Source organism: Hyposmocoma kahamanoa, unplaced genomic scaffold (genome assembly GCF_003589595.1).
Source record: "Hyposmocoma kahamanoa isolate Upper Pololo Valley unplaced genomic scaffold, ASM358959v1 63, whole genome shotgun sequence".
Lineage (NCBI taxonomy): Eukaryota > Metazoa > Arthropoda > Insecta > Lepidoptera > Cosmopterigidae > Hyposmocoma > Hyposmocoma kahamanoa.
The window spans coordinates 2,688,248-2,710,140 of NW_020653851.1; the positions used below are offsets into that span (position 1 = coordinate 2,688,248).

The 21,893-nt window shown below is 35.9% G+C and overlaps 1 protein-coding gene across 1 annotated transcript; it reads right to left on the minus strand.

The window, feature by feature from the left end:
* Positions 1 to 14: 14 nt before the first annotated feature.
* LOC113230130 (cullin-4A) lies at positions 15 to 20,922 on the minus strand. The gene is made up of 13 exons (XM_026463908.1): positions 20,657 to 20,922; positions 20,435 to 20,577; positions 17,353 to 17,573; positions 14,292 to 14,480; positions 12,879 to 13,025; positions 11,237 to 11,423; positions 10,151 to 10,343; positions 5,110 to 5,411; positions 4,474 to 4,695; positions 3,624 to 3,731; positions 2,645 to 2,815; positions 1,499 to 1,651; positions 15 to 773 (listed from the first exon to the last, which is right to left on the minus strand). Exons 1-13 carry the CDS (start codon positions 20,901 to 20,903, stop codon positions 678 to 680), a joined length of 2,379 nt encoding a protein of 792 aa, XP_026319693.1. The 5' UTR covers positions 20,904 to 20,922; the 3' UTR covers positions 15 to 677.
* Positions 20,923 to 21,893: the final 971 nt, after the last annotated feature.

A 21,893-nucleotide genomic window follows, 5' to 3' on the forward strand; every position in this document is an offset into this window, starting at 1 on the left:
CAAATAATATGAAGGCTCTTGTGTTCCATATATTTCGTTTAATTATTGATTTTGCATGGAACGGCTGATTTTTATCTCCATCTGAGTTGGATACTATCATATTATCTAATATCCATAGATAAAAATTATTTGTATAGTTTTACGATTTGCAAACTTGTTTGAAATAAGCTCTACTTCACATTCTAGCTATGAAATGAAACAATATAAAATTGACAAAGTGAATTACATGTTAGGACAAAGAAACAATGTAAAGTATTGGCTAGGATTTAGCCTGCTTGCGCGACTTTGCTGTTAAAAGGGTGATGTTTTTAATAAGAGTTTTTCTGAGATTGAAACTGAGATAAAGGAACACCAGTGCACTAACCATGAAACTTTAAAGTGAATCTGCACTTCAATCAATCCATTTCTCTATGTTTTAATGTGTGAAATTCAGGAATGGGTTTCGGTTTCTGTTAGGGGTCAGATTCGTGGGATAAGTAATCCTTTATCGTTATAATTATTGCAATAAAAAAAATGTCAAAACAATCCCTTCTCCGACTTGGGAGTCCAAATGTTATATTAAGAAATATCGCCGTCTCTTTCTCTCAGGTATCTCTCGTCTCTCTCAAAATAATCCCACTAAAAACCCAGCAAAGTGACGTAACCAGGTGTGGTATTGAATATCGATAAGGAAGTGACTACGCGACGTAGTTGTATTGGTTCGGGTTGTCCTTGTCGCGCTCCATGTAGTCGCGGTCGATGAGGGACTCTATACGCTTCTTGAGGTCAGCGGGCTGAAATAAAGGATCAAATAATATATTTCTATATATAGTCAAACTAAAATAATTATTATTTCATACGTTAAATTACACTTGAAATTGTCATACTGATTAAACTCTACTTGCTCATTCGTAAGGCAGATTCCCCTGAGAAGAATGAGCAAAGAAACTCCAGAGGTTGCTCTTTGTAAATATACAATTGAATACATTTATTACTACAATATTTAATTTAAACATCTTAGATCGAGATCATCTGGAAGAGCTAAAGGGTCACTACCACGGATTTTTGTGATCCAAGTACTCAAAAGCTGTATAATAACCTTAATTATAAAGATATATATATGTTCTTTTAGACACAGAAGAAAGCAGGCATTAAAATATATGAGTAAACTCAAACATAAATTTCTACAATTAGATTTCTTTTTTCAAATTCAGCAAATACAATTAATAAAACCAGTTCTAGCCCGTTCTTGTCGCAAGTGGTATAGAGTTAAATTTAAATCTTAAGTGTCAAAATTGACTTGCTACATATGTTTGGATTGATTTTTTTTTAATAGTATCAAGTGACGGGACGAACAAGTTGTGTGCCTGGTGGTGCTACACGCCTGTCCATAATAGTTGCAGTACTTCCCTGGACGAATTCTTTCACAAGGAGCTCTACTGCTACAATTTGTTTTATGTAGTTCATATTATATGGCTTTACTATAGTAAGGATACGATATTTGGACGCTGTCGACTACCTTGACGGGGAATTTGAGCTGGTTGTAGAGTTCAGAGATGAGTAGGTTGTGGGACAGCGCCTTGCGCATTTTCATTACACGGACAATGGCCGCGTCGATCTGGTACTGTCGGTCTTGGAACACGCGCTCTTCGGTCGCCTTCTGCTCCTCGCTCTGGAAACATTAAATTAATAAAGGAATTATACAATGTATCGACCGCATGGTAAAGGAAGCTAGAGGTTTATGTCGACCCCTCCTACGTAAAGTATCGTATGTCGAAATTGCCAAGTTTACAGAAAAGCGTTTTAAATTTTTGAATTCACTGAAATGACCATAACATGTGACTTTAGCATTTCTCAGTTTTATTTTTACAGAACTTTAAAACGCTCACCTGTAAACTTGGCAATTTCGATATACGATACTTTACGTAGAAGGGGTCGGTTGTCTTTGTCTACCGTTTAGATGTAATAAATTCTATGGCTCCAGTGAAAAGGAATACAAGTAAAAAAGCTAGCTAATCGGGCTGGACCACCAAGTTTGTCACATTTCGTAGATTTTTTTAATAGCCCCGCACTAGGGAAACTCTGTGTTGAGGGTGCCATGGACACGCATAGACAGCCACAAATTACATCCAAACTCACTAGAGAAATAAATGTTGGCCATACAAATATTCCACCCGGCCCGGAATCGAACCTGGGACTTCTACGTGACAGACCAGCATGGTAATGGTTCGGCCATGGAGGCAGTTCAATTTAGACAAAGAGGTCACAATACGTCATGAAAATGTTTATTTACTTTTGATTTACAAAATGTTTAGGACGCTTTGTAAAAACAAAACGGTAAAATAGAACGCAATGGGCAAATTGTTATGTTCAAATTAGGACCAATTGCTTCATATATTCAAGTATTATTGTATTAACAGTACTGTAGTCTAGGCTCTACTCTATGAGTAGAATCACTGGCTGAATGAATAGTTTTGTAATTAGAATGTTTTGAAAATGAAGTAAGAGAAAAGAATGGAGCATCTTGACATTATTAAATTGTAATCCAACGCCGAAACTATGTGAAAGAATACAATAAAGTATATTTTGAAGATTATTCCACTTTAAATTCATAAAAGCACCTCTCGCTACGCATCCTAAGCTACCCCCCAGTTACAGTACTGACCGTCTCCTTCATCTGGATCTGGTTGATCTTGATGCGGAAGAGCTTGTTAATGAAGTCCGCGTTGAAGGCGAAGGAGTCAGAGTCGTCCACCTCGCGGCCGCGCGGTGTCTTCGTCAAGACGCGAGCCTTGCCGCAAGCCAGCGACTGCAGTGTTCGACGCAGCTCGCCATCCTGGCGAATCAAAACAAAAAAACCTTTATTATTCCATGCCACAACAGGAGGTTCAGGTTTTTAGTAGTAGCATAGCTCCTCGTGCAAGAGTTTGTCCAGAGAAGTACTACCACCTTACCTATTTCTGCTGCCAAGCAGTAAAGCAGTGCATTACTGCGTCCCGGTTTAGAAGGGTAAGGGTGGAATTACACGCACATGGATTTCTCAACTTATGTCTCAGAGTGACGGGCGCAGTGGCAGTGCCCCTAACATCTTTGCGATTTAAAGCTCAGTGGCACTGCAACTGTTACGGATAGGCGTGTCGCTTACCACCAGGTCACAGGTTACTTAATAGTTACTACGTAACAGATACATCACTCACAAACAAAATCGGAAATACCTAACGCTATAATAGCCTACTAAATCTGACTAATGACACCAGGTACCCACTAAGAGGAAAAAGGAACCTAGCCACGCGCTCATAGAGGTGAAAATAACGTTGCCCGCCGTGTGCAGTCGTGCGGAGCCGAATGCTCATAAATGAAAGACTTGCATGAGCGCTTGCGCAGACTGCGACGTCGGCGCATTCGAAAGTAGGCACTTATCGCGTAACCTTGAGCGAGTGACGGAGCCCTGATTAGGTGCACGACTTGTTAGCCCCGGCACTTGATACTATAAAATAAAAAATATCTATTGTTCTAAAATGTCTAGTATCCTTTAACGTCCAGTCCCGCAACGATCAGCGTCCTGAATGATAAACCCTTGGACGTTTTGACACTGGATATTTTAGTACTATTAGTGTTATATAAAAAAAGTATTATATACGTACCTCAATATTAGTAGCATTTTTTATGTCCTCGAAAGAGAGATTATCCCCGTCGTTGAATAGCAATAGGACCAGTGCTTGAAATAGAGATACCTGTAATTCTTTGTTACCCTGGAAAACAAATCAATGTTATTTTTTACAAACAGCTTGCCAAACAGTCTACAAAATTTATTCCCAAATTCAGAACTGCGAATTAAATCAAAATTAAATAAAATTAAATCGAACTTCAGCTTCCTAGGTGAGTAGTTTTATCTTGCATGCAGTGTATTTCCCGAAATCCGGATTCAAAAAAATCAATAATTAATATTTGGTGGTAACCACTTCATGCCACTCCTTGTATCTATCTATTACTATAAACTGCCTCCGTGGCCGAACGGTTACCATGCCGGACTGCCACGCAGAGGTCCCAGGTTCGATTCCCGGGCCGAGAGAAATAGTTGTATGGCCTACAATTATATCTCTCGTGAGTTTGGGTGTAATTTGTGGTTGTCTATGTGTGTGTCCATGGCACCCGCGACACAAGGTTTCCCTAGTGCGGGGCTATGTTGAGTGTGTGCGTTATTTATTTATTATTTATTTGTCTATATGTAGACATTTATCTAGTCATTTGGAACATCGCGACCATTGCTCCTAGCATAGACCGACGGTGATTAGTGAAGACTGTTCCCTCGAAAGTTTAGGAGGATTTTATTACCCAGCTACTTAAATGTTTCATATGGTAAAATTTAGTTCTTTTCATGACCGCTAGAGAGGCACTACAATTCGTTACACAAACATTCTGAGCGGTCGCCAGCGAAACCAACACTGTAATGTTAGAGGTACAGGTAATTGGTGATATTATCTAGCATATTACCTGTGTGAAGTGAGCCCTAAGAACACAGTGGCCCAGTGTGGCCTGCCACTGGAGCTTGCGGCCGGAGTGCTTTGCCAAGTAGAACTTGCTGAAGTGCTCCTGGTGGCGCGTGAGCTCTGCTGGCAGACGAACTTCGACCGGTGGGTACGTAGGCCAAAAGCCCATTGTCAGGATGTACACAGACAGTTCCAGGCTTGCGCCTTCTTGTGTTGCTGCTAAGTGCTGTTTATAAAAAATCGAGTTACAGATTTCTCATCATCATTATTAACACTAGTGGGAATTAAGAAGAAAATTAATTAATTACATCACTACAGAAATTCTGAAAAGAACTAAACTTTTTTACGTTAAAATTGTAAGTTACTTTCTGTCGCGACAAAGGGGACGACGTCAGAGTATTAGTAAGAACATTATCTAAATGTTATTTTTATAAATTGCAAATTTCAACTTTATTTAAACGACGTAAGATATTACACTTAAACAAAAAATTTTGACATCAGGTCGAAGTTTGGATAAACGTTAAAACAAAGTTAGTTTATAAGTCATAAGAGATAAATTTTAAAAAGGTAAATCATTAAAAGATAAATCATTAAAAGAGAAATCATTATGAGGTAAATCATAAAAAGGTTAAAAACTCACTTGTTTATAAGTAATATTGATATCCTTAGACAATTCCATGTCTTTGAACATGCCTTCGAGTTTGCAGGTGAAGCCGCCTCCACACTCCTGTTTTAGTTTACTGAGCATCGATTTCTCTGCGTCTACACTCGCGGACTTGCCGACCAACAATCGTTTGGCCAAGTCTTTCTTGTAGAACGCCTCGAAGACGTCCTTGCCGTGTATGAAGCGGAATAACACCATTATTTTATCTAGTAGACGTTCTAGTTCCTCTTCCGTTGCCTCTTTGTTGCCAGCTCGTAGTTTTAGATCGACGAATTTTGCTGAAAACAAATGGCAACATTCGTTAGGCACGGTGTGCTGAAAGCGCTGGTTCGAATCCAGCTGGATCAAAGGAATTTTTCTTAATATTAATAATCATAATCGGGGCTGTGTGTGTCCGGGGCGAAGATAGGCAAATTCATTTTTTATAAGAGCAATTAAGGAGTACAATCAATCGTCTATTGACATAGATCTGTTCAGTACTTTTGAGATAATAATAACGCACACACTCAACATAGCCCCGCACTAGGGAAACCCTGTGTCGCGGGTGCCATGGACACACACATAGACAACTACAAATTACACCCAAACTCACGAGAGATATAATTGTAGGCCATACAACTATTTCTCTCGGCCCGGGAATCGAACCTGGGACCTCTGCGTGGCAGTCCGGCATGGTAACCGTTCGGCCACGGAGGCAGTACTGGTGTAGGCTTGATTCCTCGAGCATTTACTAAGCAATACTTTACGTAATTATCTATCTCTCATTATTTTATTTCCTGTCTTTAAGATGTGCGTGTTGTTGGTTGGGCTATTTAGGTTTCAATATTTTCCCTTTTTTCTTTTCCTTTTTTTCCCTGCATTGGCAATTGTATCTGTTCTCAATGTGTAAAGTAATATCATGTTGTTTACATTTCAATAATAACATTTTAGTTTCTGCTGACTAAAAACTTAATAACTTATTTTTTGTGTCACTTGTGGAGATTTGTAATTAACAGTTTCACCTGTTACTCAACACTTATTTTTTTGTTAAAAATTCGCTGTAAATCTTCCTAAAAATAAATAAATAACAAACTGGTGGAGTTGTTTTAAAAAAAATGGATATCATGGTATTAAAACATAATAAACTTCATATTACAACATTAAATTTGTTAATTTAGCCTGAAACAAACCTGAAAGTTACAATTCAGTTTCTGAGAAAATTGCAACAATTTTTAATCTACACTTAAACTTGCATCTACGTATGTGCCCTTGGGTATGTACATACACTTAGGTATAATTGTCTACATAAATATGATACCTTAATGTATTCTATTCTAGAACCTTCCTAGTAACAAACTATTTTTATGTACCTAACCCAGGAATCGACAACCTTTTTGAGTTGGAAGAGCCAATAATTACAATTTACAAAATTTCACAGTTTTGAAAGGGCCACAAAATTTTTGTTTTGCCAATATTATAAGTACTTGCTTATATAAAGGTATTTGATTTAGATTTAAAATACAAAACTTGAAAACAATATCTATTTAATCATACATATCATTTTTTTTCACAACAAATTAAAGTAATAATTAAATAATATAACTACAGAATTAAGTAGTAAATCAATTTAAGCATCGGTTTGGCATGCCTTTTGAAAGTTTGAATAAAGGACAATGCCCACGGCCAGTACTCTTAAAAAAGGTGTTGTGTCTCAATCATTTGAAAACCAAAAATTAAACAAAAATATTTCATGTGTTTGAGCTTTTCTACTAAAAGATTCCTTTCCGGGTTATTATTTTATAAATAATAAGCAATGTAACTTCCGTTTTACAATTCAAATCATTTCTGTCATTAACGCTAGTGTTGCGACAAAGTGAAGGCGTCTGAAACCGATAGATTATGTATTATCTAAAATAGTTTCTTTATTGTTTGTGAGTTAATAAATTATTGAGGTACCTATTCGTATAATTCGGGGCAAACATCTTGAAAGCGCAGGAATACATTTTGGGTCTCTTTGGAGGTATGAGCGGCGCACGAACTACGGGAGGTATCGTATCTAGCACTTTATTGATAGACTAGTAGACCCTTGCCTCCCGTACTGCGTTATCATCACACTGAATCCCTAAGAATGTCGCACAGAATAAGAAAGTTCGTTATTTATTGTTTTTTGTTGTAATTATTAGTTGAGTTTTTGTCAATTGGTTTGTAGAAAGTGACACTACGCCACGACATACTAACGTGTTTTATGACATGATAGCGACACTTATGATGATAATGATGATTAAATACAAGTAAATGATTATTTGTCATTCACGGGTGAGTGTTTATCACTCGTTTTGTTTTTTTTTTTACTTAAAATCAGCAATAAAATACAAAAATATGAGAGTTATTTTGGGTAACTCAACAATACGCTTTATTTTTTTACGTAAGTATACATGCGCACCACTACGCCTCCCAATACTCAAGAAGTTTGCCCCGATCTATATAATCAATCATAAAAACAAGGAAATGTTATTAATTAACTTTAAACAATTTTTATAGAAATCGATTATGTACAGATTAGGTACATCCCTTTAGCTGTCACTCAACTGACATTGATATAAATTGTTGGACTGTTAGTATGTTTTGTTGCATCGAGTTGAGTATTTGTTCCTCTGTTACTAACTACTAATCCTAAAGTAGAACACTGCCGTTCGTGTGAATCTAGTGTTAAATAAGACGTTAATATTCGTGATTTTTGACATGGCTACTGCTAGAAGACAATGTTTGAATTGTTCTTTGATGTTAGCGCCATTTATGCGCAGACACATTCTGCCGGACATTCCCGATAATATCTTAGCCATTTTACGAGCTTGGATTACACCGACACCGGTAAGCATGAAAATTATATCTTACTTTAATAGAACTTAATCAAACAAGCGTTTGTAGCTCTTCTAAAACGTTTGATATTAAACCAATGACTTCTGTGTTTACACACAATTCTGTTTGTTATATCTAGTCGTAATCACATTATATGTGTGTAAAAGTCAATGTGATAATCTCTGTTGCTCGTAAATTAAAAAACTAATGATGAAAAAATAGGATTAAGTATTGATACATGTCTCACCTATATTTTAACACTGAAAATATTTATTTTCTCTTTCCAGCTTTCAAATGAAGACATAGTGTGTGATAATTGTTACACTTTGTTACTAAGTGCAAGTGAGAGCCAAGAACCCGTAATGCCCGCAGTTGGGCATACAAGTGTCTGTTACGGTTGCGGAATTTCAATGTTGAGATCCAGAACTCATACTGTACCACTTGATAGTCCACAAAGAAATCATATATTATCATGGGTACCATCACATCAGGTAAGCTTTTAAGTTATGTAAATCCAGCAGTTTATGTTTTCATTTTTTTAGTATTATAGTGTATATTTAAAAAAAAAACATACAGACTTGTTCATTTCAGTATTCTTTTAACTATGCTTGAGCCAACTTATGGCAAAAATGTTATAAATCACTGTTACTTAACCTTATAAAAAGTATTTATGATTAATGTAACATGCTTATGTATTTTATGTTATGTAATTATTGATTACTGTATACAGAATAGTATAATTTTAATGGAAGTATGAAGTACTTAAGAATGTACTTCATTGAGGATAGTTGATGCCTGCAGGTACTATAAAAAGATCTATCTACCTATATATATGGGATAAGTGAAGGTTGAGGAAAATGTTTATTTTATACTTGTTTTGTTTCAGGTAAATAGATTGATCAGAGTTTGCCGTGCATGTTGGATGGCTGCTACTAGGACTATTCAAAGGCAATAAGGCCAAATGGCACGTATCAGATAGAAGTGTCAGAAGAAATTGAAGAAGACTTGCCGTTAATATTAGGAGCCAACAATTATTTAGTTCGTGGGAGAATAAAGTCAAGACATGTATCCAGCAAAATGTACTATACGTACATGTTGATAAATAAGGATGAAAATGTCAGAGACACATTAGACGCCATATCTGGTTATTACTGCTCATGTCTCGTTGGAAAGCGAACAGTCGGTTGTTGTGCGCATGTTATGTGTATTTTGTGGTACTTGAGCTGGGTCCGTTATAATGATGTAAGGGCATCAGCTCCAAGTCTTGACTATATATTTTTTGATTAAATAATAAGGAAACATAAAGTGTTTTATTTGTCCTTTAAATAGTTAAATAAATAAGTAAAAGATAATAGGCACAGCGTAGAGCAGTTTCAAACGCTGTTAGTAATGTGTGGAAACGTTATGGATACGCTGCGCGTACATCACGGAGCAAAAGTGGCGTATATAGACAGCGCTTTAGGTACGGTCAATGACACGTCACACTAAATAATTTTGTTCGAAAACAGCCTAAAGGGCAACGGAATAAGATACGTCAATGTGTACCTAAATGTCATTGTTGTCATTTTATTCCATACATTACAACATCTTAAGCTACACTGCGTTTAGTGGTGACAGACGATTGAATTTTCTTGGTTTTAAGCCATTTTGGTAGTATTATCTTCTAATAATTAACTATTGTTATTATTATGGAGCCCTCCGCCTTAACAGTTACACCAAATAGTTAATGTAAACCTTAAGTACGTTGTATAAAGTCCATATTTCTGTGCTTCAACTATAACCTAAAACCAAACTTATTTTCTTCAATATCTCTGAACTCCCGAAATGAATACTGACCTAAGTTGGCACGTGTAATCCTACAAGGCTACATAATCAATTAACGGTATTTTCATCATGACACAAAAATAATAAAGTCAGTACATTTGTCCATATGTCGATGGGCATTGTCCTTTGGCTCATAACTAGTTGTTTTACAGTTTCAAACACGATTCTAGATTTGCATTTGTTAGTTGGCTTCTTACGTTATTTTTTATTATATTCATACCTTCACATCGAAAGAGTCAATGGAGCTCGCGAGCCGCAGGTTGCCGACCCCTGACCTAACCTGATCCTGCATAGGAAGGAAACCGAGAACACCCCATTTGTTTAATTCAGTTAAAGAAGAGTTAAAAGACCTTACCGATTAGCTCGGCAGGTTTATTCTGGCGTTGGTTGATGAAATGCTCGAAGGCTTCTCGCATGGAGTAGAGGAACTTGTCGTTCCGCTGGAAGCAGCTGGTCACTACGTTGTCCAGCTGTTCTTTGAAATCCAGAAGTTCCGCTACCATTGTCTTGTCACGCTCCGGCTCTATTACTATCGTGCGACCTTTTTTCTGTAATGTTACGTGTTTAATAAGATTCGTTTGCGGATGTGGCAATTTTAATTTTATAAGGACATGATAGCCTAAAGAATTAAAAATACAACATTTGATTAAACAAAATGTTTGACCAACCTGTACTTTGAATAATGACAACTGTTTTATATAATAATAATAATAATAATAACGCACACACTCAACATAGCCCCGCACTAGGGAAACCCTGTGTCGCGGGTGCCATGGACACATACATAGACAAACACAAATTACACCCAAACTCACGAGAGAAATAAATGTAGGCCATACAAATATTTCTCCCGGCCCGGGAATCGAACCTAGGACCTCTGCGTGGCAGTCCGGCATGGTAACCGTTCGGCCACGGAGGCAGTTAAAAAAAAGTTAAAAAAAGATATAAAAAGTTTGTGGAATTACATCTGTTTGCCAAGTTTTATTGAAATCGGCTAACAGAAAGTGGGTGAAATTCAATAAACCGGTTAAATCCCTAAATTTGTCACCCTCATAGGTAGAATAATTTCTTCAAATTTGGAGGTACCCCCTTTCCAACAGAAAAAAAAGAATCATCAAAATCGGGTCACAAATAGCGGAGTAATCGCGTAACATACACAAAAAAAAATCAGTCAAATTGAGAACATCCTCCTTTTTGAAATCGGTTTAAAACTGTGTTAATATCTAGTCATATTACTACTTCGTCGTTTTAACTTGTGACCATTTTGATAACTAAGTCATTGTTTTGCTACCAAGTTACAAGTTATAGTTTTCTGCAGAGGTGGTTGTTTTGCGATCGAGTCCTTATGCCGATAAGAAAATTTTGAAGATACAGTCTTTATGATACCGACCTTTTTTTAAAGTTTCTTTTGTCAAATGAAGATTGTGCAATAGGTACTAACCTTAATATAAGCATTGAAATGGTTACACAATTCGCTAAGGCCGTCTTTGACGCGGCTGAAGAGGCTGTAGAGAGTGGTGAGGTCTGCCAGCCGCGGCCCGTCCATGAGCGCCTCCAGGCCTTTGCTCAGGATGCCTGTTAGGTGCTCGCTAAGGAGCTGGCGTTCCACCGTATGGATTAATTGCCATCTGAAAAGGACGTTTCTGGTCTTATCACATCGATACCTCCAATGAACACTACGCCAACTTAATTTTTGGACCTGTTCTGTTTTGAATATGTTTTTTGTTTCTTTTTTATTTCACAAAATTACATTGACTTACAAATAAATGGACGACGGGTCTAATACAAAAACCACAAAAAAAATGTCCCAAGTCAACCTATTTAAACGTAGTGACATGTAAAGGAATATGAAAAAGCTAAAACGTTGAGTTTAAATTGTAATGTCATCGCAGTACTGTCTAATTTTGCTTGCTTCGCTGTCAGTCGCACAAACGAAGACTAAAGCGTGAATGACGCTCTGTATACGATTTTAACGCCCTATAAATTCGGACAATTTTTAGCGCGGACCCGACGTTCATATAATTGTAAGTCAATGCAAAATTAGTTTTTTTTTTCAAATTTTGTTTGTTTCCTTTTTATCTACAAAATTCGGAGAGCAAAATATTAATAAATAAATATGGGTGTTTACAAAAATAATAGAAAATAAATAAAAAATAAAGTTGGCGTAGTGGTCATTGGACGTATCAACAAATTTACTTATTAATTTATGATGCTATGTTAGTTAAAAGGAATTAATTGTTACAGTTGACCCTTTCGATCGTCATCATTAAAATAGAATAGAAAACATTTACTTACTGCAACACACAAAACTACGCAGAAAGAAAGAATTAAAAAAAAATAGAAAAAAAAAACAAAATAAAAAGATAAGTCTCGGAAACAACAAAACAAACTTAAAAATTTTATATACTATCACGTGTGCGGCTGTGGCATATGGAAAATAATGACCATTTTATTGATAGCCATTACAAATACTATGGAAATAAAACAGTAATTATTACTTATTGATAGATTGCTGACCAGTCAGGCAACATCCAGACCCCACAAAAGGATTTAACCTGTGTTAGCGAATAGCATTGTTGCCGCCACGGCGGGCAAACATCAATCGAATTTTTATCAAAAAATGGCTTACGAGTAAACTAAAATAAATTCTGTAGTCCCAAAACCAGTACAATAAAACTGTTCATTTGGGCCCAGAAAAGAATGCCTAAGCCGAGATTAGACCGTGACGCTGATTTTCAGTGGATCCTGAATGCACCAAGTTTAGTTTCACATTTGGTCGGTTCGATTCCCTGACAAGGCAAATAACTTTTAAAAGTCACCATTAAGATTAAAGTATTTTACCTCCGTGTCACAAAGCTGTGGGACGCCCTATATATTGCTCTCGAGTCGAATCGTGTTTATTCATTCCTGTACTTACATTCATCGTAAATACTACAGGAAATATTTAATTAATTTTCTTATATTACTATGCCATTAATATTTTTCATATTACTTTCTATTTTTACTATTTCTAATATTTCGACTGAAGGACTTGAATTCAAAGCCATGAAATAAAAGAAATAAAGAGGTAAAATCATACTTACTTGGTGGATGGGTCGAGGTAGTGTAGCAGCCGTTCGTTCTCTTCACGCAGCCTCTTCTCGACATGAGCCAGGTACTGCGGCACGGCCAGCTCTCGCATCAGCCGCTGACCCTCGGCCGCGTACAGCCGCTCCGTTGCTTGCAAGAACCTGTGAAATTTTATAAAATATATCATTAGCAGCAGTTGGATGAGGTGGTTCGCTCAATTGACTCAATTTAGTAAACGATCTTTACTGCTGTTCAGCCTCCTAACGCCTAATTTTAAAATCAACTAGAAATGTCAATATCATTAAGGGTGCATACATATACTTCACCCCCTTTTCCATCGGGGTAGGCAAAGACAATAGCATTCCATTTGTTGCAATCTCTAACTTTGCCACTACACCATCTTCCGCGCGGCAACGCTCTTTTAACACAATGTTGCGTAATTCGTCCGTCAGAATCCTAGGGGCATATACATATAATCTTAGAATTGAAAGCAGTGAATAACCAAGATGGGAGAATACTTTACCTCCTATTGCCTCCCACCTGGCTTGCACTAGTCTAGTAGCGGTGTTTTTTTTTTATGTTACTAAGTGAAGGATTGAACAAGTCGTGCGCCTTATGATAAACGACACGCTTGTCCATAAGACTTGCAGTGCCATTCAGAACTCAGAGGTGCACTGCCACTGAGGTGCGCCCATCACCCTGAGACATAAGTTGAAAAGTCCCTGTAATTTCATCAGCACCCTTACCCTTTAAAACCGGAATGCAATAATGCTGACATTGCACGCTTGGCGGCAGAAATAGGTAAGGTGGCAGTACTTCCCTGGACGAACTCTTTCACAAGGAGCTCTACTGCTACTAAACGGTGATGTAGACATCGTGTCGAGTACTGTTGTACATCATCTGCTTTAACGGTAAAGGAAGACATCGTGAAGCACCTTGACGTGTTCACAAACATTAATTAGAAACATTTGAAGAGCCCAAACTCTCTTCTGTTATTACCTGCATTCGAAATTCTTTCATAATTACAATTTGTTGTTTTATATAGCTAACCATTAATTTATAACTACTATTTATTTTATTGTTAAATATAGAAAATCTATTTTTAAGCTGTAATACAAAGAAATTTGCAAAGGATACCTAAAATACAGGTATATATTTACTTAGTTTAGGCATCGCAATTACACATTAGAAACTAATATTAAAATGTATAGCTTTACTATGAAGAATGTATAATCTAGATTCCCCTGTTTAATTCTTATTTGAATACTATAATAGTTTTATTTACATTTGTTTTACTTACATTGTATTAGATTAAATTACATTGCAATAAATTTATCTTATTACTGAGAAATCTTTCTCCTTAGACAACTATGCAGAGCAATGTGACGGGTTGATGATGACGATTGAGGCAAAAAAAACCTACTCACTTGTGTTCAAAAGCTTCCTGATAGATTTGCAAATCCGAGAGCATTCGCAGCAAACTCTTCAAAAGCGATATATCAACGGCATCACCTCCGCGCTCCCGTTCGATCAGAAGCAGCAACCCATCAACGGTCCGTGTTTGGATTAGCGTATTCATCGCTATGTGATGCCGGAATAGGTCTAGACCCATGTCCCTGAAAAATAGCATGTTAGAATACTGAAATAGTATAATTTTATTTATTTATTTGTATTTCAACTTTCTCTTTATCTTTATCTTCTTTTCCATTAAACCTGCAAAGAGATATTTATTGGTAATCATTATTGGCGACGAGAACATTCTCAAACGTGGCGATACGTTTTTTATTGTACTCACTTTATTAAAAAAAAAATTATAAAATAATTTGGACCAAAATACCACAGGTTTAACAATAAAATTCAAAATAAGTCGAAGTTTAACATTTAACTTTTCGACAGCTTATTTTCAAACAAAAACAACTATTTAAAAAAGTTTGAAATTCTTTCTTTGCCTATACCTTATTTAGAGCTTTGAAAGAAATTAAGATGGGATAGTGCATGTTCGAGTATTTACGGACTAAAGTGAATGACAACAATATTTATTTAATAATTATTATCACTTTATTATCTTTTAAATGGTGAGTGTAACCTTCATATTTACTGCCCTCTATTTATCTTATTTCATGAAAACGAACACGTCACTATTATAAACCATTCAATATTCATATTAGAATGCACATTGTGATAACATAAATAAAGCATGATTAACTTTTTATTTTAAAACATTTGAAGCAAACATGAATTGGACATAATTTTATAAAAACATTAAAAAAAATTACACCGTGCTTTCCAATGTGCGTGTTAGTAGATGTCATGTACAATTTAGATGGACACAAGTTATATGTATATATATTTCGATTCGTAGTACTATGTGGTGATGCAAAAAATAATAATTTTTGTAAAAGTTACGCTCACTAGTGCAATTAATGATAGGACCTCAATCCGTACCATAATACCTCAATGCGTACCATAATACCTAAGTGCATATCATAATACCTCAGTCCGTACGCTAATATTGAGATATTTGTATAAGGTGTAAAAATAGATCTTATGCTTAAAGTAGATAATATTGTATTCGTGTTTAAAAACAAGTTGAATTAAAAACTGTGATATGATTGAAAATATTGTCTCTTCACACAAATAGTGGCTACCCTAATTGCACAAAAAGAGAAAAAGATGTACGATGTTACTCAGCTTTCAAAAGCGAATATTCTTCATTGACTTTTTAGTCACTATTGGTGAAAAACTAAAATACGTATTTATCTTTTATTATCACTCAGTACTGAAATACTGAGATATGCTACCTCAAAGTTATTAAAAAAAACCAAGTTTGTTAAGCTAAGCGCTAGCCACCTCGTATACCGCACCGTGCACCGCCCGTATTCGCACCTGATTTTATTGATGCAAACATATTTAACTTGTAAATTTTTACGCCATTCTTTCGCGGGATTAGAATAGCCGAACATTTGTGTTGTACTCTTAGAATTGATACCAAAAATGTTTTTTTTTTCTTTTCTTTTTGCCAACATGCAATTGGTATTTTATATTTTGGCATGTCAGGCGTACCCTTCCAACGTTGGGTTGCCTTTATATGGAAAATTACTCAATTAATTGAATACCAAATGTGTTTATGCTTCAATCTTCTCGTCTGTGGTGGTACATACAATGCGCTAGCAAGTTTATTAATATGAGTGGTTATTCTTTCTTTTTAGGACTTAGTTAACCTAGTTATTTCCTCAATAATTGTAGGCATTTTAACATATGCGGGGATCTCATGTATTTTAGTGAACCATGGAGCATTTGTAATTGACTTAAGAATACTGTTTTGATATCATTGCAGAATTTCAATGTTTGACTGACTAGCAATTCCCCAAAGCTCAATACCGTAGGTCCGAATTGGTTTCAGAACTGCCTTGTAGATAGTTAAGTTTATTTTCTAGAGATACTTTAGACCTTGTACCCAGTAGCCACTCTAAGCACCTGGTTCTGTAAATAAGTTCATCATGTTTCTTTTGGATGTGGGTCTTCCATGTTAGTCTCCGATCGATGTCGAACCCAAGGTACTTTACTACTGTGTTATGTGGGAAAATTTCTAGGCCTAACTTATCTGGAGGACAATCTTCTTGTCTCAAGGTAAAGGTGACATGTTTGGATTTTACTGCACTTGCCTTGATCCGCCAGGATGACATCCACGCATGTACCTTATCCAGGTGCATTTGTAATTTTCGTGACGCCTCGTCAGGACATAATGCCTAGATTTGGATGTGACTAAAACGTCCCCTGTATATGAATATAACTCATCCATAGAGCAAAACTGACATGAATTACAACTTAAGAAGCAACTTGCTAAACAACAAATGTGATAACTTGAAAAAATTCGCTGATTCCATTACGAGTGAGCCAGGAAAGACACAATATGTCCACTTGATTGGCACATTTTTTGATGGAAAGCTTAATTTTTTTTCCCACTAAAGTAGTTTGTTATCACAACTATAATAACCAGTTGCAATAAAGTTGTTTTTTTTTGTAGAGCTTGTATTTGTTTAACCTAGGTCTCATTTATCCTGTATTAAGGCTTGTGCAGAATGCCAGCCATGTCACGCGACTGCGATCACGCCGTTTCGCAGGGACGTTATTTAAACGTGTAGAACTAAATGGCTCAGTGCAGCGTTGCCGCGACTGGCGACCAGTGGTGGTGACACTTGCAGCAATCAGTCTTCACAACTCGCTATAGGTCAGTAACCGGTAGTGTCTTGTCGCTAGTCGCGTGCACACTGTACTGTGTTTCGTTCCTGGATGTCACTTCGAATGGGTGCAGTCGCAAGATATCGCCGAGAAGCTGCACGAGCCGTTACACTGGTGTCTCCATTAATAGGTTAGGAATAATAAGTAACTTTTAAAACCTTAAATAAAGAAAATAGTTCCTACAAGTTTACAACACAGAACAGGTCCACATCCAATTTTCTCGATTAATTAAGCATGAAGTATTACCATATCGAATGTATGCTAGGATTCTGTAGAACATAAGTGCGGTCGAGGTAGAGAAAAATGCTCCGAATCATGATCATCTGCCGGCAGTGTGCTCGCCAGCAGTCGTCCATTCGTTTAAGAAACACTTGACGATCCATTGATTCGGACAGGAACTGTTCTATATTGGCTTTCACATGAGCTTCTACTAGGTTTGTTAAGTTCACGTAGAGTTGAGATGCCATCTGTGAAACAAAGGTTTCAAGTTTTATTTCTATTTATCTATTTATATGTCTGGTGTAACAATACCAAACCAACCAACAATAAACAGTTATTAGTTAAATTGTATTATATCTAACATTTTGTTTAAAAATAACATTACTTTTGCCTGCCCATACATGCTTCATATGGGTTTGGTGAATAGTAAACTAACACACGAGTCATTGTTGCGCATCTCCTGGATTTTACAGTACGTCATTTTGGGTTGATCATAGGTTGATGAAGTAACATTTACACACAAAAATTAAAACCTAAACCACAAAATGACTGGGTAGATTATTTCTACATCTTAAAAAACACTACCTACTTAAACCTTAAATGTCTAGACCACAAAGTGTTTCATCGAAAATGACTGTTACAGCATACCATATGATTAGTCAAAATCAGAAATGCTAAAAACTCACATGGAAGGTCATCCCTAGCTGATTCTACTAGGTAAAGTACACACCACACATACAAAAAAACACTAATAAAAAAACAAATTAAATCTTTATTTTTCAAGTTACGTATCTCAATTATGCACAAAAAAATTGTGTCCAAATAATATTTTTATTTGATCTTGTAACAATTTGTGTGAGAAATATATATATATAGTAACGCACACACTCAACATAACCCCGCACTAGGGAAACCCTGTGTCGCGGGTGCCATGGACACACACATAGACAACCACAAATTACACCCAAACTCACGAGAGAAATAAATGTAGGTCATACAAATATTTCGCCAGGCCCAGGAATCGAACCTGGGACCTCTGCGTGGCAGTCCGGCAAGGTAACCGTTCGGCCACGGAGGCAGTAAATAAGATGTATATCAGTTATTACAGGACTTAAACCTAGATAATGATTTAGTTATTTTGCACAATTGCATGTCTATGTGAAGTACATTCTAGTCATTCTGTGAGTTAAAACTTTGTCTATTCAGTGTACTTGCTACCCAGTTAGCATGTGATTAGTCTGTCGTTTTGTCTTGTGTTCAACTTCCCGTGACATGCTTTCCCCTTTTTTGATGAAAGTTATAAAAATAGTTTGGTTTACATTTAATGTTCAGTTTTGAGGTAAATAAATCATTTTCTGATCATATTAATCAAGTCAATATTAAATTAACAATACAATTAATGGTGAAAAAGATAATTAATGAAAGACAATAGAAAAAAGAATTTTTTACAAAAGATGTTTACACTTCTATTGACATTTCATCAATAGTGATTGTATTTATTAATTCTTTTTCTGGTAAATGAAATATCCATATTTTAAACAGTGGATATTTCCAGACACATCTAGTTCTTTTACAGTAACAATATCATTGAGGAGTGTCAGAACAAATACTCCTAATTTACATGTGACATATGTTTTTCTTAATGCCAAATGGTAGTTTTTAACTGACTACAAAAAGGAGGAGGTTCTCAATTCGATGGTATTTCTTTTGTATGTATGACACGGTGACCGACTTAGATGATTCATGTTTGTTGGAGAGATGGTACCTTAGTACCGGTCCCATTTAAATTATGAAAGAAGAAAATATTCCACCTCTAAGGGTGGCAAACTAGGGGATGAATCCTTGGCAAATAGATGTAATTCCATGAACTTTTGAGATTGGTTTTTTCAGTATTCTGTACTGAAAATAATCTCATTCGTAATTTGTCAAACCTGAACATCTGCCAAAGCAGATTTAGCAAAAAAAATTTAAAAAGTCAAAGATATGTTCCAAATGCACAGACATAAACACAATACTACAAATCCATTCAATGAGATTAGACAAAAGTAGAATAAAAATTCATCACTTTTTGTTCCAGAACTCTAATTCAAATTCAAATTCAAAATAATCTTTATTTCATAGGTAAGCATTATTACACTTGAAATCGTCACAATGGTTAAACTCTACCGCTCATTCGTAAGGCAGATTCCCCTGAGAAGAATGAGCAAGAAACTCTAGGGGTTGCTCTTTGTAAATAACATTTACAAAGATCTCTGTTACTATTCTGTCCACATCTCTATACCTCTCTTCGATTTTGTAGATTTCAAACCAGGGAATTCCCTGTAGTATGAGTACTTACTTCACACACAAGTACTAATAAAACAGAGACACCATATATTCTGTAACTATCAGAATAATAAGGTACGTAACTTGAAAATGAAATAAGTTTCTGATAAAAATGACAAAGTACATTTAAATATTAAATAAATAAGAAAAAAGAAAAAATTGTTCAGGACTAATATCCTGATAGTAATTGGACCTTCTGGATCCCAAAACATAGTCAGTAAACTTGACCAGGTCATCAATCCACTTAGGGTCATATTCTAGAACTCTACTCAATGCTCAAGTCAGGATTGCATTGGAAATACGACCCTAATGGCAGGGATTTGAGTATGATTTCGAGTGCTGTAAACCATACTCAAACCCTGACTTGAGCATTGAGTAGAGTTTTAGAATACGACCCTTAGTCATTTACGTAATTAACAGGTATGTGTAGGTCGCTATTGTTGGTTGATTCTTTGAAACATGTGTTAAGGCAATGCAAAAAATTAAATATCGCCTTTCGCTAAGTGTTAGTCATTCCTAATTTTATATTTATACATCGAAATGTAACAAAGTTATTAATATTTTTTTCATACCAAACATCTGTTCTTTACCCTATTCTAGATTATTGTGGAACTTGTTTTTATTATGTAAACAAAACTACTTTATCTTTGACAAAAAGTCAACTAAATAAAAACATTCAGTAATCAGTAATTATAGCTAAAGATCAATAAACTTTGCTTACAATTACCACTGTATATACTACATAAAATCATGCTTATACTACAAAAATAGATTAGATGATTACCTTGTGGCTGCACATGTTTTCTACGGCTTGGTAAAGCTCTTCCAGAGAATACGCGATGGCCTTCGATGTTTGTATGGCGATAACAGCCTCTCGCAGCTTGCTCCATGTCGTTTCCTGGTAGTTTTCCGGCAAATTCGGTTTACCTGCAACCAACAATGACTGTCACCTCCAAAAAGTCACTTAGGTTACCTTATGACGACTCAAAGGAAAGCATAAACACACTTTTGAAATTCTTTATCACAAGCTTCTTTGTAGTCGCTCCCGGTTTATTCATCGACGAAGAATTCATCTTTATAGTCCCATTAGAATTCGGAGCCACTAACGAAAAGTTAGATTTCTTCTCGTTGGCACTCATTTCTTCAGATTTTACTCTTTTATTACACTGTTCGCTGCCTGAACAAGAACGTTTTTTACACTGATTATTTCCTCCCTCCTCGGTCAAAACTGGCGTTTTGGCTATTCCCGACATGAAAGCATGATATGGCCGCAGCCACAGCACTAATTAATACGATTTTAACTATAACTAACTAGAAAATACAAATAAAAATAGATGAAATCAGTCGTGAGGTTTACTCAATCACCACCATTACGAAATTCTTTCTAAAAAATTTTGATAGGTGGCGCTGAAATACGAACACATCTGTCACTGGAAAAAAAATGTAGCCGCCGTTGTTTTTCGTTATTTGATAACAAAACGTCGTTATCAAACGTCCGCTTCCACACGGTTTCTTAAATATTTGTTTAATATTTTGCATTCTTTTCAATACCGTATTTTTATTCTTTTTTGCACTTAAAAAAAAATAAAAAATATTTAAAAAAATTTAAATTCAGCCATCGCGTAACCCCAAGCTTGCTGAGGACGTATAGTTTCTAGAAATCGCTAACAGATGGCGTTGTGTTAAAAAAATGTGTGTGATGGATTTTGACTTATGAGGTGTCGTTAGATTCGTCTTAATTATGAGAGTATCATAGGCTATAAAAATAATCAAAATAGTAAGGGGGGACTATTAATATAATATTTTTTCTTATCTTTCCAACAAAATTTTTGCAGTCGGGCTTTTGTTTTTTAAAATAATTTTTAGACTTGTTCCAGATATTATAAAGCTTGGAACCATCTACAAACTACAATCTTTCTAATTTGTACGCGTGGGACTCGAAAGCCCAGTTTTGGAAAAATTATGTTGTAAATTTTATATAATGCCGAAATATTTGAAATAATGCCGCCCTCAAAAGTAATGGGGGAGAGTCAGGCTAGTATACCTATAGTTGAATGATGAAAACCGACTGTTGTAATTGTCGCTTTTTTTGTACATTTGGAACACTCATCAGTTTTCATACAGGTTTTATTGCTATCATGCAAGATATGAATTTCTTAAAACCTTAGAATAATAACGCATAGAATGATAGTTTCATATCAAACGAACAGTCACAAGTGAGGCAAAAATCAAATTCATATAGG